Source organism: Saccopteryx leptura, chromosome 2 (genome assembly GCF_036850995.1).
Source record: "Saccopteryx leptura isolate mSacLep1 chromosome 2, mSacLep1_pri_phased_curated, whole genome shotgun sequence".
Taxonomy (NCBI): Eukaryota; Metazoa; Chordata; class Mammalia; order Chiroptera; family Emballonuridae; genus Saccopteryx; species Saccopteryx leptura.
This window is the reverse complement of record NC_089504.1, coordinates 232,009,925-232,024,060: the sequence shown is the minus strand read 5'-3', so window position 1 is coordinate 232,024,060 and position 14,136 is coordinate 232,009,925. Positions and strand designations below refer to the sequence as shown.

Sequence of the window (14,136 nt, the reverse complement as noted above, 5' to 3'; positions counted from 1 at the left end):
TTAACATTTAGCAAATGGCACATGTGGCATTGTTGATATCACAGGGTATATTTTTGTTTTTCTTCATTTTATTTTGCTGGTTTAGCCTCAAGCCCAAGGCAGAAGACCTATCTGCATTTGAGTCCTCAAAGTAGGTTATTCCCAGGTACTCTGTATGTGGTGATGGTACTGCCCTCTGTGATACTAACCCATGCATGAGCTTGCCTGTCTCTGTCCCCAGGCCACGCTGACCCCTCCCAAGGGCAGGTGGCACCTGGGTACTGGCCGCAGCATGCTTTGAGTCTGAGTGCAGGCGTCCTCCGTGTGGGGCCAGCCCAGGCTCCAGGGTCCAGAAGGCTGCCTCATTCCAAAGAGCATGTCAGTGGGGCTGCAGGACTGGTTGTACTTCACATCTTGTGTCACTGTTGGTCTGGAGACAGTCACTGCTTCTTGTCCAGTCAGGTCTGTCTAAAAGTCTTTTGTCTTGGTGGCGTACTTCTTAGATAATAACCTTAGCATGGAAATGGGGTCAATTTGGGTGTTTTTCAAACTGGTGTCTTTAACTCAAGATCAAGACCTTTCATGTGGTGGCAGCCTCTGAAGACCCATGGTCTTTCCTGACAGCTTCTGGTCATGGAGTGAAAGGGCTGCCCATGTTCACTCATTCCCTTTAGAGTCTCCCCTTTCTGTACACATCCATTTTCTTGTCAAGTAAAGCAAACCAACAGCGCAGGGGTCTGATGTGTAGTCCGTCTCAGTGGACTGTCTGTCTGTCAGTGCTCCAAAGACCGTCTCTGCTTCAGCCCCTCCCCCGTCTGGGGCGGAGTTGTGCTCAGAGTGACTCACATCGGGACAGTACAGCCGCGGACACCTAATAGTTGGGCAGTCAGTGGTTGTTGAGAGAATTAATTGAATGATTGCTGCTTTCCTTCTGCAGCAGTTCACATTCTCCCAACATGCCTAGGCAGTGGAAAGAATTTATTATGCCCAATAATAAAATAACATCCTGCCACCCAATTCCCCACAGTACCCAGTGAGGCCACCAACACCCAATAGTCACGTAGGGTCCTCACCACAGTTTCTGCTACTAGAATAAAATAAGCTCATTGGAAACTTTCTACTTAAAAAAAAAAAAAAGAGAGAGCGAGATTTCCAGCATAACTAGATCCTATTTGTGGTTGTTATCGAAGCTAGAGAGGTTAGCTATTAAAGGCCCAGATGGATCTCATTATAAGATGGATTCGAGCTGACAGTGGTTCCAAGAACCCATGGCATGAACCCCGGCTTGTGTGTGACACTTTTATTTAGCTGGTTCCTGTTTCTTCAGCTTTCAGACCACATGTTGGCTTGGAACACCCCAGCACCGAGCAGTGTGTGCTCTGAGCAGGGAGAACAGCACTGGAATGGGCGGGCCAGGTGACCTGGGGTACCCAAAGGACGCGGGCTGGATCCACTTGGGTTCCCTGGACTTTGTGGTCAGCATAGGGGCAAGCAGAAAATCTCATTTCATTTCAGCCTATGCTGTCAGATATTCCCTACGTCTGACTGCACCGTTCCACTCAGATACAATTTCATCTATCTTCTTTCTGTAATGATTCAGAGCATTTACATTCTTCAAGGGGTCTGATTTTGACCATCAGTTCTCACTAAGCTATTATTACGAGGTTTGATTTGTAGTCAGATTTGTACTGCCGCTAGGACCTTTTTTTTTTTTTTTTTTTAACATCTTAATGTAAACTTGTTTTCAAAGCAGGCTGCCCGGCACCAGTTAATCAAGAGTTCTGATGAATCAAGGGTTAAAACAAGCATAGACTTTGCTTTTAATACAACTGGAGTTATCGCAGCATCACTAGATTAAGTAGTGGTTGTTTTTGCTACACGTGAAATTTGATGTACTTTCCACTTTTTAGTCTTTGGCGGCCCCTGGGGCCAGGGCTGATGACCAGCCACCTGCCTGCCTGTGCTGGGGTGGCTCTGGGGTTGTGCCTGCTGCAGTCTGAGCCGACGGGAGCCCGGCCCCAGAGAAACACCACTGCAGGCTTTGGCAGTGTGGGTGCCTAGAATGTCAAGGGCAGAGCTCCATCTAGAAAGTCTGGGCTGAGAACTGCAAGGGCTGGTGTTGAACTGGGGAGTTTCCACTGTCCTGAAAGTTCATTAATCTTGGTTCAAGCCAGCCTGCATTGATTTTTGTTCTGTTTTTAATGTTTTCTGATCATAGATTTCTACAAGGATGGAATGGTTTTCCTACCCACTGTGATGCAGGCGTATTCCTCCTCTTCGCTTTCAGTATTGCTCTGCCTCACCAAAGGCCTGTGTCTGACCCGTCCCAGTGGTACCCTCGGGGGCTGTGTGACACAAACCAATTCCCAGGGTTTACCCTTGGGTTGGGGTGACCATGTTCCAGTCTGGTTAACCACTGCTCTGCCACTTACCCTCCGTAATTTTAGTTTTCCTTAAGGCTTAGTGTCCTCACCTGTAAAAAGTAAATAAAATGGTCCTCACCCCACAGGATTATTGCAAGGATTAAATGAGGCAATGCTCAGGGAACACTTCGTTCACCGTAAGTGCCCAGCAAGGGCTTAAAAATATATGACGAAACAAATCTACCTTTGAGCCTGTGGCAAGGGACAGACTCATTTATATACACAACTTGTGATATGCACTAATTATATTCATATCCACTAACTGTATTCATTTCCATGTGTTTGGAGGTAAAAACCTTTATAAAGCCAGAATTAACTTAACTGGTTACTATCTGATTTGGGTTTACAAGGGCATATTTTTCTCCTCCTGCTACCTTCTTACACTTTCACTTTTTCCCAGTTGATAATCAGTGCAACTGGTTTAGTATTTGCATCTGAGTCAGAGTGGCACCAGAGATCAAGATCAAAAGCCATCCTTGGGTTGGGAACCTAGATTTGTTTAAGGGAAGTGGGGGGGGGGGGTTGAAAGTGACACTAATTCCTGGCATCTGAGTCTTTGGAGTGAAGGAGGGGTCTGGCAGTGAGGCTGGGGGGAGGGGGACACAGGGGTTATGGGCTTGAACTTCTTGCCTTCAGAGCCACAGTACTGAGGTGGTGAGTGCTGGCCAGGTGTGACAGCTGTGCAGCACACTTTGGAGGTGCAAATGCAGTCTTGAGGCACACACATGTCCGGGTCCTGCTGCCATCCCCTCTCAGGGGACGGGTTTCTCTCCCCAGTCCTGAGCTGGTCTGCCTGCCAGCAAATTCATCATTGTGTTTGTGCCCATGGTCTCTGACAGAGCACAGGATTTCAAAGGAAATCAACAGATGAGAAATCACAGGGGTCGCAGAGCTTAGAAAGCCTATTTTATTAGTAAATGGTTTGCACCGTCAAGGTCCAGCTGTGGTTTCTGCCAGTGGAGAAGCAGGAATGCAGAGCCTTGACATTTATCTGAGGCTCTCGCCTCTCTTGGATCAAGAAGACATAAAAGTCCAATGTCATCTTCAATTTGCGCCAACTTGCCTTGGAGATGCAGAGCTGGTGAAGTGAAGTAGAACACTTAACACACCCGGGGAAGTGATAAATCACGGGGCGAGATCCAATACACGTGAAAGGCGTCTCCTTCCATTAAAGCTAATGGCCAGATCCTCCCGGGTGACCTCTGGTCTGCAATGTTCTCCACGAAGCGGGCTGCTGAACAGTTCATGTTGCATGTGTTCTTGCCTGTTTCTTGTAGCTCCCTAGATAGAAGATTCTACCAGCCTGTTTTCCAGAAGCCCACGACCCAGTCCCTTTTTGTTGGAAGACTTGATCCGGTCAAGCAGTTGCTCTTTGGGAGGCATTGTGGAGCCTATAAAGCCTGCCTTACCCTCCTAGGATATTTTCAGCCATTTAGTGCCAGAGGACATTATTGGGCCTTATTTGAAGCAGTAAAGCATCCCATTTGGTCCCTCAGCCCTGAAGATGTGTCTCAGTGCAGCTTCCCTCCAGCACCTGATTTGTTATTGCAACAGAGGGAGGGAAGAGATGGGATGCAAACTCATTTTGCGGGCTCGAGGTTCTGTTCTTATGATCCTTGCCATGATTTCCCTTCTGCTATTGGCAATTTGAGAATGACATCAGTGTATCTGCACCTTTTTCTGGAGGTACTTGCTCAGCCCACTCAGGGCTATCAGCTAGCCTCCACCTGCCCAGTGAGGTGAGTCGAGCTGATTAGTCCATTTTCCAGGTGGAAGGACGGTGTAGCAAAGGGTCCTGCCAGCATCACAGGGGCAGACACCAGCGTCCGAGCATCGTTCTGCTGCTCTAAGTTCCTACTCAAAAGGGCCCTCTGGGGGAAGCTAATAACAAATTGGATTTGTTCATTGGAATGGACTTGGCCTTTCATCTCACCTCTGTTTGGGAATAAGTGTGTGAATAGGTCTGTCCCCATGTGCATCCTCAGATGGCATTTGGGTGCAAGCTGTCACTAGCAAGAGGCAGAAAAGCTTACTCTGGCCAGTTCACAGCAGCTACCGCCTTCACTGGCCCTGCGCCCTCGGTGCTGGTCTGAAAGGGGGAATGTTTATCATACCCCAAACCAAAGAATTTGCTGCTGCTGGATTTACCTGTCACCTTCCTGCTCCAGAGTCAGCTTGCACCCGGGAGAACTGTTTCCTTTTGTACCCCCCCCCCCCCCGGTCATTTTCAATACATATGTAGTGGCAAAGAGGAACTACAACATAATTTTAAGGCTTGCATTTCAATTTCACTGCATTTTTATGGGACAAGCAGAGTCTTATCACCTGGAGTTATTAGGTTAGTGCATTGTGGGTCTTATTGTTTAAAATGAATTAGGCAGCCCCCTTCCACCTTCCTTTCTCCTCCCTGGGGATGCGAGGATCGAGGCGAGGCCCCCAGAGACAAGTTGGAGGAATCTTGGTTAGTTTTGTTCTCCCAGCTTAATTGTAGAGCTTCCTTTCTCTCGTCATTGATAGCCCACATGGCTCTGTGCCCTGCCCACCCCCGCGCCACCCCTTTTGCTTTAGGAACCAGATGATCACATTGTGGCCTCATGAATCAGTTTTCTCTATGTGCTGATGAAAGTGTAATTCATTCTTAATCAAGTAGCCTTCCTGCTGCAGGCTCCATACCCGAATACATTTAGTCCCGTCTCCCCCCCCCCATCACTTTGGGAAACAGTCCACCCCCCAAAAGGATTTTTAGAGAGCTGTGGGTAGAGAATTGGTAATGCCCCCTCCCCCCCATGCTGTGTCTCTCCAGCAGGAGGCACTCTTGGGACCTATGCTGGAGGAGCCTTTGCAGCTGGAAGGGGTGGAGGGTGGGCAGGCTGGGGGACTGGTGAGCCTAAGGCTTGCTATCTCTAGACCCTTGGGCTATTTCTCAGGGGAGAGCAGGTTCCAGATCCTTGCATCTTGATGGGCTGCCTGAAATCCCTGGTGAGCAGGAACCAGTGAGTGCCTTAAGGAGCACCTGCTGGGTGCCAGACCCTTACCAGGGTTCAGAGGAGCCAGCCTCCTTTTTTAAAGAGACAGATGTGTCTCCTGAAGCTGAACTTGTGTAGATTGGGTGAATTTGTCCATTGGGTCACACCACACAAAGTCTGGGTGAGTGTAAGGCTTAGCTCTGCCAAGCGGCTCCCTCCTGCCCTTTCACAGCCTGGTGGCTGTCACGAGCAACTGGCAGTTTGATGGAGAAATGAACAGGAGCAGAGGTGACTCTGCCAGACTGTGTCTGTCAATACTGGGCAGGCCCAACAGGTGGCTCAGAGCCCCCATGAGATAAAGACCAAGTTGTGCATATCTGCAACAGAGAAAGAAAAGGAAGTTTGTCTCCCCGGAATGGAATTGGATTAGTGACAGACTTGAACAGCCGGTTCAGTCAAGAGAGAACTTAATTCCTCCTGTATTATTCACATGGCTTATTTTAATCAGATGTGAAGAGACAGCTGGAAGGGAGAAGCAGGCAGCCCGGTATCTGGTGAGGAAACTTCCTGTTCTTTTAGTCATTGTTAGGGAACTGGCAAGAGCACCGTGGTTGGAGTCTTTGCGCAGGGCCCGTATGGTTTATCGCGCCAAAGGAGCTGGGCATGACTGCCAGGACGCCCATGGGTGGCCCCTGGCTCGATTCAGTGTGAATTTTGGACAGTGCATGGCAGATGCGGTCACCCACTTGTCTTCAGAAGGATTCAAGAAGGTGGGCCAGATTCAACAGGTCTCAGAATGATGTAGCCATTGTCTGCGAGGCCCTGTTTCCCAGGCCTTTTGGTTTCACCACCTACTGAAATTCAGAGGACACCTCTTCCTAGACAGCCTCGGAGAGCGGCCACGGCAGTGTGCTTGTAGAGCTCGTATCTTCAGCAGGCATGGAGTGGTGTTGTGGGGTCACCAAATACAGGGCAGCGGGTGGGACTCACAAAACTGACTTCGGTTCTCCCAATGTGACATACAGGGGGTGAGGGCCTTACCTGGATCGTCCATGGGAACTGCTGTGGACTCCTACACCTTGAGGTGTGAGGGGTGGCGGGCAAACCAGAACTTGTTAGCCAATTTCCGTGAGTGTACAGAGATGGTCCACAGAGACCATTTGTTTTATGAAGAGCAAACTGGGTGCCATTTCCTCTGAGCCTTCCCCTTCTCCTTTATGAACACCTCCTGCCTGCAGCTGTACTATGGATGTGACAGCCAGTGAGCTCTCTAGAAAGAGCAGGTGTTGAAGGATCCCACAGGTGGAGAAGAGGTGGGGGCTGCAAGGCGGGTGGAAGCGGAGCGCAGCTGACAGGCACTATCAGCAGTGCCCTGGGGGAGGTCTCCTGAGCGCCCTTTAGCAAACCTCCCTGCTCCTGGGCCTGTGTCCCCACCTGGAGGAAAGAAGCCACTGGCTCCTTGCAGGCCCTCCTCTCACCTGCCTCAACTGCTCTCCCACACCAGTTGTGCCCTCTCCTGTGTAAGATGCAGGAGGACATTTTAATGTCCGAGATCAAGGATGCCACTGAGGTGGGAGCAGGCAGAGGCTGAGGTGGCAACTGAAAGGGTTCCAGCAGCAGCAGGCGGCTCGTGGGGTAACTTCCTCTGACAACAGGATTCCTGATGGGATTGTACAGAAAGGGTGAAGGATGGGGTGGTGACAGCCAGGTCTGCTGTGGGCTGAGGCAGGAAGCGCCATGTGCCTGCAGTGACAGTGGCCACAGTAGGCGCCTCTGTCTGTCCCTGGAACAGTCGAGTGCATTTTGGAAGACTGCGTTCTCCTCTTTCCGAAGCCACGTGCCTGCGGCCCTCCCTACGTCAGCATGGCCAGAGCACTTCGCTCTGTACCCTCCCCGGGCTAGGGTACAACCTCTGTTCTTAAAAGATAAGAGGTCAGGCTGAGCCGCTGCTGTGCAGTGTGGGGTGGGGACTGGCTGGGAAGCTTCCTGCCCACCGAAGAGGGCTTTGCATCCCAACAAACACGTGCTCAAGTGACTGGAATCTGGCACTGCCCGAGCTGCCAAAACCCTCCCCTGGCACCTTGTGGGAACAGCCAGCATGCAACTGGGGTAAAGCATCCAGGAATTTTTGGAGCCAACATTATTGGGCAGGAGGCTTGTGGAGGCCCCCACAGCCTGGGCTCCCTGCCTGAGGAAGTGGCCACGCCCCTTGGGGGCATCCACTTGCCCTGCCTTGGAGGCACAAAGGCCAGTGCAGCCCTGCTGCCAGCACCTCCTTCGAACCTGCACTCTGCCCTGCTCCCTCACTGGGAGGAGAGAAGCCAGAGCTGGGGGAGGGGAAGAAACGTGACGCTGCCATTAGTAAGAACAGCTGTTGAGTTCTGTTGTGAGCCAGGCTGGTGCTGAGTGTTTCGTACTGTTTCTGTTACTCCACACGTCCCCTGTGAGGAAAGGGCTGCCACCACCTCTGCTTCACGGGGACCTGAGGCCAGAGCACGTAACCTGCCCAGGACCACCCAGCTGGCTGGTGGCCAGTTGGCTCTGGGTCAGGCAGTGTGGCTGGGCCCTGTCCTCCGAGGAGCCGCCGAGAGGTCTCCAGGAGTGTAGGAGAAACCTGAGCATAGGCTTTGGGTTTTATACACCTTTTGATTTAAATTCTCCCCCAAGAGGATTTTTGTCCCAGTGGTCCTCCAGTTCTCTTTCTTCTTTTTTCCCCAGTTACCATCCTGGTTCCCATTATCACAGAGCACATAACTGAGCCTTCTCCTCGGGTTGCGTTTAGGGAGAAACACATCCAAATTCAGCTCCCTTCTAGAGCGAGTCCTATTTCAGCAAAGAAATTAGAGCTCTCACTATTCCCATCAGAGGTGGCCTTTCCAGACCGCATCTGAAATTGGTTCCACCGAAGAAAAGGACTCAGATGCCTCTCCACATTCAGCTTGTTAGTCGCGAACTTCAAGGCCAAAAGATTTGGCAAGATTTTAAGAGCCAGCTTTCAAGCTGTCTCATTTTGAGCGCACTGATGCTGCCTGTCTTTGCTGGTGAAGTGGCTGATTTGGCATCTTCCTCCCCCACCCTTTGCAGAGCCACAGATGGTAATGAGGACGTTTTGGATTCAGAAAGGGCCAGAGGTTGAAGGAATGGGCCAGACCATCTAGCCTGCCCCTGTGGTTCAACTCCAAATGAAAGAGGCTCAGGGAGGTCAAGGGTGTCTGCTGTGGCCACACAGTGAGCTGGTAGTGAAGGGGAATTAGCACCCAGGCCTTATCAGCCCCAGGTGGAGCTCTCACCTTTTCCTACACATCTCACCTTTCTTATCATTATAGCCTATATTTTATTCACTCAACAAACACTGTTTGAGTTCCTACTAGGTGCACAGCACTAACGTAATTATGTGGTTTTGGGGGAAGTAAAGATGAACAGCATGTACTCTGAGTCCTCCCTCCCTGAAAATTTTCCTCTGTGAAGTCCCAGAGCTGGGCATGGGACACACAGTCTTGCTCATAGTTGATTTCAGGAGTAGAGCAGGCAGCAGAGCAGGGGGAGGATGCCTGTGCCAGATGCTTCTGTTTGGTGGGGGGAGGGTCCTGGGAAGTGGCCTAAAGTTCAGCCGTGCAGGGGATCACAAACTCTAATGCTTTATCCGCCATGCCAAGAGTATATCCTTGGGGAGGCATTCACAGTTCCCAGACAGAGCCCCATGTGCACTGTCTCCTCTGCCTGAACCAGCCCCCCTTAGAAAGCCCATTGCGGCCCTGGCCGGTTGGCTCAGTGGTAGAGCGTTGGCCTGGCGTGTGGAAGTCCTGGGTTCGATTCCCGGCCAGGGCACACAGGAGAAGCGCTCATCTGCTTCTCCACCCCTCCCCCTCTCCTTCCTCTCTGTCTCTCTCTTCCCCTCCCGCAGCCAAGGCTCCATTGGAGCAAAGATGGCCCGGGCGCTGAGGATGGCTCTGTGGCCTCTACCTCAGGCGCTAGAATGGCTCTGGTTGCAACAGAGCGACACCCCGGATGGGCAGAGCATCGCCCCCTGGTGGGCGTGCCGGGTGGATCCCGGTCAGGCGCATGCGGGAGTCTGTCTGACTGCCTCCCCGTTTCCAGCTTCAGAAAAATACAAAAAAGAAAAGAAAGCCCATTGCCTCCCAGCTTGTGGGTGGAAACCCCTCTTAGCTGCCAGGTCATGGGCAAGTCTGCTTTGGGGCCTGGGAACCAGGAGTGGAAGGGACAAGCTCTTCCTCATCTGATGCTGGCCTTCCTTGCCTGAGGCTGTGTGTGACCCTGCCCTAGGAGTGTCCTGGGATGTAAGGAATGAGACGCTGAGCCCTGGGGAGGGGGAGGGTCCCAGGCTGGCACCTCCACAGATAGTATAGCCCAGAGGCCCCATATAGACTCTGGTAGATAGGAGTGTGTGAATCCAGCAAAATGTCTAGGGATCTCCTGCTCTCTGATGCCACTGATGACATTTTCCTGCTGACATGCTTCTGTCCTCCAGCCATCCCTCCTGACATGTCTTCATTTGTCACTTCCTAATTTGAGTTCTTGAGCAAATCTGGTAACTTATTTGGGATTGATCACCAGCTTCTAGAACATCTATTTGAACCATCTCCCTTTCACTCCAACCCACGTCTAAGCTTAGTCCACAAGGCAGAACGGCATCCGGTGGCGAGGAGCGGAGATCTAGTCCACCTTTCAACGTCTTCTCTGCTTCTTTGCAGCTCACCTTGCAGAGCGCCAAGTCCCGGGTGGCCTTCTTTGAAGAGCTCTAGCAGGTGACTCAGCCACCCCAGGATCTACCATTTCTGCTGCTCCCGGCTCCAGCAGGACGGGCCAGATGCTGTGGGAGCCATCCGTGGGTGGGCCAGCTGGGAGCTTCCATGGGAGTTCTGGAGCTCTCCCCAGCTGAGTGGAGAGCCCAATCCCCTTCATGTGCAATTGCCTTGAACTGGGGCCCTGCAGAGATTTCTGTCACAGGGTTCTGGTCTCCTGACCTAAGTCTTTAAATTTTTTAGAATTATTTGTCTTTCCTGGTCTAATGTGTGATCCCATAATTCCTTCGTCAAAAGCACCCTGGGGTGTGTGTGTTACTGTCCAGTGCTGACCTTCCAGCCCAGGCTGGGAAGTAGTTGTAGGGAGTCAAGTGCCCAGGCCCCTGGAGTCCGGGAGGCTGGTGCCACCATCCCCATCCCCTGGTTACCAGATCATTTTTTCCTCCACTGGTTAGGAACTAGCACGTCAAGAAGCATGGCCCGGCCCTGGCCGGTTGGCTCAGTGGTAGAGCATCGGCTTGGCATGTAGGAGTCCCAGGTTCGATTCCCGGCCAGGGCACACAGGAGAGGCGCCCATCTGCTTCTCCACCCCTCCCCCTCTCCTTCTTCTCTGTCTCTTTCTTCCCCTCCCGCAGCCGAGGCTCCATTGGAGCAAAGTTGGCCCGGGCACTGAGGATGGCTTCATGGCCTCTGCTTCAGGCGCTAGAATGGCTCTGGTTGCAACAGAGTGACACCCCGGATGGGCAGAGCAGCGCCCCCTGGTGGGCATGCCTGGTGGATCCCGGTTGGGAACATGCAGGAGTCTGTCTGACTGCCTCCCCATTTCCAACTTCAGAAAAATACAAAAAAAAAAAAAAAAAAAGAAGCATGGCCCACCCAAGCCCAGGCCCAGGGCAGCCTGCCTGCTGCCCATCATCGGTGAGCTTTGCCCACAGCCCATGACGAGGCAGCACTCTGGCTGCCAGGCATCAGGAGTGGAAAGACTGCGGTGACTGGGGGAGACTCGGCAGAGGCTGTGATGATGGGCTGGCTGCCCCAGAGGGGCTGGGAGGCCAGTATAGCCGTGTAGGACTCTGCACCACACAGAACACTTGCTGCCCTCCTCTGCCTCCCCAAAAGGGGTCTGAGGGGCAGGCGGGAGCCTCTTGTCTTTCACTGCTATTCGGCCTTAGCCTCTCCTGCTGTGGTGGCCCAGGAGACTCCCCAGTCATGCTCTAGTCAGCACCTGGTAATCCAGACATGACTGGGGGGGAGGGGCTCCATAGGGCTCTGAGGCCCAAACACTGAGCTCCACTGGCCCCAACCTGTCTTGCTGTTCTGAATCACCTTTTCTCCTGGCCACCTGCCAGGAAGCCCCTCATAACCCATTGTACCTGGGCTCCCTTCTGCTGTTGCCCTTGCCCCCCAGGGGCCTTTTTATTTTATATTCCCTTGTGGGGTCCCCTCCCAGCATGAGCTGGCACACGACTACCACCTGTGCCGGTCAGCAGGTCATAGACCGCCCGCCCCTGTGGCCCATACTGGCTCCTTGGTCTGGGGCCACTTCCTTGCCCTTTTCTTTATGGCTTGGTGTTGCTGCTGTGCCCTGACCCACTGGCCATTCAGATCCTTCCAGAGGATCGCTGCGTAGAGTAGAGTAGGTGATAAACCTTAACCAGTGAAAAGACACTAAATGAAGATGAGTGAGAGCACAGGTGGCCTCTGGCAATCCTATGTGGTTTGAGAAACCGGGCAGCTCAGAGATCCTGCCTTTTTTCTATGGCCAGGCTGACCTGATGGTGTCCAGGCTGGCTGCCACCTTCTTGGGCCACCTTGCCCCAAGGAAGCCAGCCCTGTGCCACCTAGCCCCTTAGGACACATAGGGGGGATTCTGCATCTGGACATTATGCATGGATGGCTGTGGCTGAAAGAGTTCCTTTGAATCTCCCTGTCCCTCAAAGGCCTCATCCCCTGAGACACAGGGGAGTCCTCCCACGTTTGTAATGGAGGGTCTGGCTCTTCTGTCAGGGCTCTGTCTTCTCAGGCTCACTGCCCATCCCTGGATTTCCAAGAGAGTTACTTTCCTGCTGACCTGTAAATTTAATGCATAACAGTGGCTGTGGGCACAGGAGCATGGTGGTGGTTTATAAAAACATTGTCGGGCTTTTTATCATCATCATCATCCTCATCATTATTGTTTACTGTGTGTATGTCCGAAGTTCAGGAAATGCCAAATTGTGGCCACAAGGGAGGCGGGTGGTGTGAGCTGAGGCTGGAGCCCCCTGGGGCCTGGGCAGCAGACTCCGGGGGCCAGCAGAGCCCTGCTTAGCCAGGGACACTTCGGGTTTCCTCAGAGGTGACAGCAGTGGGTACCCTCCACAGATGGCTAGGCGGAGAGGATGGCCATCTCAGAAAGGTCTTGAGCCCCAGTAGAAGGAAAAGAGGAGCTTGGTTTTTAGAAACTTGTGCCTGTGGTTTTTTTTTTAAGAGACATTTTTTTAGAGCTGGGAGCTTATCAAGCAGGGAAGCCCCTCACCTTCACTGAGAGCAGGGCCCCGGCCATGAATGAATGCTTCATTACAAGCTCCTGTGAAGGCTCCTGGGCAGATGCGCCTGGCCATGAAGTCACTGCCCAGCCGTGACACTCCATGAGGCTGCGCTGTCAACCCTTAGCCGTTCCACACAGACCGCCTCGTTCATCCTGATCCAGGCACCACCTCAGCCGCAGTAGCGTTCTGACCTGTGGCATAGACTCAATTATTCATGGACCCGCCGGGCCCTGCTAGACAACACCCCGTGGCTTACATAACACTTCTTAAGTGACTGTGTTTTGTAATCTTGGGGGCAGGTCTCTCTCTCTCCCTCCCTCTCTCTCTCTCTCAAATCAAAACAGCAAGTCCAGAGGCTGACAACCGTGGATGGTGACTGTTTCTCGCTGACAAGGCTCAAGCTTCAGAGCCCCTGAAGGGGCGGCCTCTCCCACTGCCCTGGGGCCCAGCTGGGGGCTCCCATGGAAGCCACATCCCTCTCCTGAGATGTCAAATGGCACTTCTTCCTGTGAGGACTGAGTTTCACCTCCTGTCAGGGCCAGACCCTGCAAGACTAGTCTCTTTTGGGGGATTGTTGTAATTTAATGGATTGTTTTAATAAAAATTTTAAGCTGTACAGAGTTTGTCTTGGGCTTCCTCAGTTTGCTTGTTGCTCAGGCCATTGAGTTGACAAGACCATTGGGATGGGTGACAAGGCCACCACTTGAGTTTTCAGGAAATGGGGCCTCTGCCCTCCCTGCCTGCCTAGGACTTCAACTCATGCCCCTTGTGTCTTTGTAATAACAGGGTCACCTTTCCAGGGCTGATAACATCATCCTTCACCTGGGAACTCCCTTCCCTCTTCCTGTGGGGAAGAGGGCACTCAGGGTCATGGACAGGGCCCTGGACCAGGCCCCACCCAGTGCCTGTGTTTCCTTTCCACACCCACTACCTGTCCTCAGTGCCAGACCTGAAAACGAGGCTGCTGGCAGTCCTTCCAGATGCTTCTGCACCCGGGTTTCCCTCTCTGGGCCTGGGCTGGGGACATGCAGAGCCACTGCAGGACAGGTGAGGCCCAGCTGTTGTCACATGACCAGACAACATTTGCATTTAAAGCCGGGAGCTACTGCTGCAGAGCTTGTGGGGTTTATTTTGTTGTTGTTTTTAATTAATAAACATCCTCCGTTAAGACCGCAACTACTGTAGGATCACCCTACCCTAAATCACACATTCTAAAATCAGAGGTCCAAGCGGCACCCATGTTATCAGGACTTCTAAGGGACACAGTGCTGCCAGCCACGCGGCAGAATGCACTTCAGGTCCTCACTGCACAAACCCACAAGGAAAGTAACCTATCGAAATACACAAAAATTTCCAAGAATTCGAGTTAAAGATAACTAGCTTTTATATGATTGGAAAGATATGTTTAAAGCTGTAAAATTTTAAAAATTGTAAAATTGGTAAACAATATTTCCTAGTTTTTAAAAATTTATAGAAT

At 52.1% G+C, this 14,136-nt stretch overlaps 1 protein-coding gene across 4 annotated transcripts in view; it reads left to right on the top strand.

The window, feature by feature from the left end:
- The window catches only part of NF2 (NF2, moesin-ezrin-radixin like (MERLIN) tumor suppressor), a 77,975-nt gene extending 64,700 nt beyond the window's left edge, over positions 1–13,275 (top strand). For 2 of the 4 annotated variants that reach the window (XM_066370518.1, XM_066370515.1), the window contains one exon: positions 10,081–13,275. In XM_066370518.1, the coding sequence (XP_066226615.1) occupies positions 10,081–10,138 (58 nt within the window). In that variant the 3' untranslated portion in view covers positions 10,139–13,275. Of the gene's footprint in view, positions 1–85; positions 199–10,080 lie in introns of those variants that run through there. The other 2 variants (XM_066370516.1, XM_066370517.1) reach the window with 2 other exon arrangements.
- The last annotated feature ends 861 nt before the right edge of the window (positions 13,276–14,136 follow it).